Source organism: Octopus bimaculoides, chromosome 22 (genome assembly GCF_001194135.2).
Source record: "Octopus bimaculoides isolate UCB-OBI-ISO-001 chromosome 22, ASM119413v2, whole genome shotgun sequence".
Taxonomy (NCBI): domain Eukaryota; kingdom Metazoa; phylum Mollusca; class Cephalopoda; order Octopoda; family Octopodidae; genus Octopus; species Octopus bimaculoides.
The window spans coordinates 1,619,595-1,623,619 of NC_069002.1; the positions used below are offsets into that span (position 1 = coordinate 1,619,595).

The 4,025-nt window shown below is 34.7% G+C and overlaps 1 protein-coding gene across 1 annotated transcript in view; it reads left to right on the forward strand.

Annotated features, from left to right (window-relative positions):
• LOC106879020 (chromatin modification-related protein MEAF6) overlaps positions 1-4,025 on the forward strand; it is a 5,551-nt gene extending 1,526 nt beyond the window's left edge. The window contains exons 2-7 of the mRNA XM_014928423.2: positions 319-434; positions 1,239-1,326; positions 2,019-2,052; positions 2,317-2,518; positions 2,888-2,918; positions 3,028-4,025. Coding sequence (XP_014783909.1) covers positions 319-434; positions 1,239-1,326; positions 2,019-2,052; positions 2,317-2,518; positions 2,888-2,918; positions 3,028-3,039 — 483 coding nt within the window. The 3' untranslated portion in view covers positions 3,040-4,025. The remainder of the gene's footprint in view (positions 1-318; positions 435-1,238; positions 1,327-2,018; positions 2,053-2,316; positions 2,519-2,887; positions 2,919-3,027) is intronic.

Sequence of the window (4,025 nt, forward strand, 5' to 3'; positions counted from 1 at the left end):
TATATTGTGTATGTTTTCGTGCGTGCGTGTGTGTTATATATATGTGTGTGTGTGTGTGTGTGTGTGTGTGTCTGTGTGTGTGTTTTTGTCCCCCACCATCGCTTGACAACCGATGTTGCTGTGTTTACGTCTCCGTAACTTAGAGGTGCCATGCAGTGGGACTGAACTTGTAACCATGTGGTTGGGATGGAAGCTTGTTATCACACAACCACACCTGCACTTGCTTTTTTAAAATTTTTTTATTTTTATTTTGTCTCTTTCTATTTGATAAATTTCCTGTTTTTTTCTTTTCTTTTATAATTATTTCTATATTTCCAGGAGACTTTGGCCAATTTAGAAAGACAGATTTATGCATTTGAAGGCAGCTACTTAGAAGACACTCAGTTGTATGGAAACATAATTAAAGGCTGGGATCGTTATCTGACCAACAACAAGTGAGTTGATACAGTTCTGTATTTGAGAGATGCGGAATTATGTATATTGTTTACATTATTTACATTTGACGGATATTTGTCCTCATCTAGTTTGTTGTGTCACCCATTCTGTGTGGAAAGACAGAATGCGTGACAAAAACAACTGACAAATATACTAATGGGAAAACGGATGTTAAATGGTGATGGTGATGATGATGATGGTGACAAACAGTGTATTTTATGAGAAATGTGGTAACAGATGAGCTAAAGTAAGTGAAATTCATAAAGTAACATAAATTATTTTGATGTAAAGAAGAGAAGTCAAATGTTTCCTGACAGAACCCCGTGACAAAATGTTTACAGCTTGAAATATTGGGTTTCCTTTCTTTATGGCAAACTGATTTATTCCATTTGGTGTAGTTTTTTTTGTATTGTAGAATGGCATTGATCTGCAATGGAATGGAACGTAAACAATGAAATGGACGAACTGACATTGAGTGGGAATGAGCTAAACCTATCCTAATCGCAACCTTCCATCTTAATAAGCAAAAAGGACACATCAGATAATGTAGTCCTAGATACACAGTGGCAGCGCTTGACTGATGTTTTATTTTATTGATCCTGGTGGGATGAAACACAAAGTTAGCCTTTATAGAATTGGAACTCACAATCTAAAGAGTTAGAATCACAAAGCATTTTATCCAACTTTTTAACAATGCTGCCATAATAATAAATGAAACATTTTTTTTTTTCCTCTGATTGATGATCAATAAATCAAGAAAAATTTTTCTTAAATCTATCAATTTGAGTGATTTCTACTTTCAGAAATACCAACAGCAAAGCGGATAAACGGAATCGAAAATTCAAAGAAGCTGATCGATTATTTTCCAAATCTTCAGTAACTTCTGCCGTGGTGAGTCTAACTTTAGGTCTTTTTTTTAGTAAAGCTGTTAAGTTTTCTTCTTTATTTCCTAATCACATGGTTTCAGTCTCAGGCCGACAGTGCAGCCCCTTGCATGTCCCCTAAGTTCACTGTCATCAGTTCACCTCTTTTGGCATAATTTTTCAACTTCAGTTTTTCTCTCATTTTTTTTTTTTTTCTTTTTCAATAAAATAGTTTTTTAACTATTAATGGTGAGGTACTATGGATATATTTTCTTGGTAAATTTACCTCGTGGTGAACTTTTCTCACGGTGAATTGATGGTGGTGAACTTACCTGTAATCAGTACCTTGAATAAGTGTCTTTTATTATAGATCCTGGCCAAGCAAAGCCTTGTGAGTGAGTGGCTTTGACAGGTGACAGAAGGAACTTGTCAGGTGCATAGGTGTGTGCAGATGTCTTGACATTGCATTTGTTGTTGTAAACAAGTATCACTGTTGTACAAGTAGTGTCCTTCCTTGCCAATTCTCGATGAGGATGTCTAAACCTGGGAAGTGTCAAGGTGAACCCTCAGCATATGAGATGAGTAGACTGGCTTGAGGACAACTTCCTGTCTTCATCTGAATCTCGTCACAGAAATAAAGGGACGTGGCCATGGCCCTTCTCTCTCTGATTAAGTGTTAAAAAAAAAAAACATCACATTTTCCTCAATTTGTCTTTTCAGGCTGTGAGTGGAATTGCAGACAACTCTGAAAAACGTGAGTATTTAACTCTTTGACACTTTGTGGCACTGACTCTGTGTGTGTGTGCTTATTTGTATGCTAAAAGATTAAGCAGATTGATTAAAAACAATGAGAATAATTAAGCCTTACATTTGATGGAACAATGTGAATGCTGAAAGGTTTAAGAATTGGTTGAGGCAGAGGGAAGGTTGGGAAGATTTTTATATGTGTTTGTTTATGTTTGTTTTCTGTTGTTTCTCATTATTTGTTGTCATTGGTGACATCTCTGTCTGTCTGCAGGGGAAGCTGCAAGTCCGACGTCAGAAGCAACGAATGCCGGCAGTCAACCAGAAACAAACAACAACGATTCTTCCACCCCTAATGGACAGCTAACGATGACCAACAACAGCACGACCAATCACTCTTCGGCACAGAACCATTCCGGGAAGGTCACCAAAAGTACGATAAGACACAAAAAAGGGAAAGCAAAATCAAGGCACAAGTAAATAACGGCCCTTTTCTCTTCTTTTGCGCCATGGGTCCTTCGCCATCTAGGATGTATGTCTGCCCTTACTTTTTAGAGCATAAGGAGTGATTAGACTGACTCCCTCCAAATATTTACTTTATCAACTATGGAAGGATGAAAGGCAAAATGGATTTGGATAGGATTCTTATATAATACATGATTAATTCAAAACAATGTGGATAAGCAAGCATTACATTTTAACAGGGTTATCTAAATGTTAAAGGAACAAAGAACCCACTGGTCATACCCATTCCCCTCTAAGTTACTGGTTTTGTGCCTAATTAGAAACAATTGTTTTTGTTGCTATATTCTAAGATTAATCTGATTTCTGCCTTTTTCTTTCAGAATGGAAGCTAAACTACGCAAAGCCAAAGAGGTGAGTTTATGACAGTTTCCTTTCTCAGAGTCATTGGGTTGTTGGAATATTTCCTGAATTCTGAATATATATGTATATAGTTTGATATGGTTTATTTTTGTATTTTCAGGGTGCTGAATGATTAGAGATTGATCAGTATTGAACTTTATGGGAAGAAGATGGAGAAGAAATGTGGGAAAGAAAAGGGGATTACCTGTTTTAAAAAAAACATTTTGGACACTGTTAAATATTGGAGCAAGCCTGAGGAATGTTATGTATGTGTGTGTGTATCCATACATATACATATGTATATATATATATATATATATATATATATATATATATATATATATATATATATATATATATGTATATATATGTATATATATATAGTCACACACACACACACACATAATCAATAGCGATTTGCTCTACGTCATCATCCTGAGGTACATGTACCCAAGAGATGTTTGGTACTTGCTTGTGAAACTTTCAACCAGAATCCAGTGCAAGCCAAACTAAACACGATCTAACCCAACCGAATACAGCACCGAACAACTGCCCCACCAACATCTCAAAATAACAAAGATAAACAATATCCCAAGGGAAACATACATGCATACACACACATATATATATATATACATGTTTATATATATATATATATATATATGTACAGGTGTGTGTGTGTGTATGTATATGTTTATGTTTGTATACATGTGTGCAGAAGACTGTTGTTTCTAGAGTCGTTGCCATTCCCTGCTGATAATCTTCCTTCATTCAAGTCACAAAAATACGGTAAAAATATATCAAAATTAAGAAGAAAAAAAATCCACTAAAACAGGCATCTCAATGTTTGGTAAATACAAACACTCATATACATTACATATGTATACATACATCTATATATGTACATACACATTCATATATAATATGTATATATAAATACGCACACACGTATATATATATATATATATATATACACACTTAATATACATGTGTAGATGTGCATACACATGTAATTACTTTAAAAATTTTTTAATTGTAAATATTTTCACCATTCCTTCCTTTTTTTTAATTGTTTCTTTTTGTCCTATTTTTTTGCCAATAAATTTTTTGGCCGTGGAA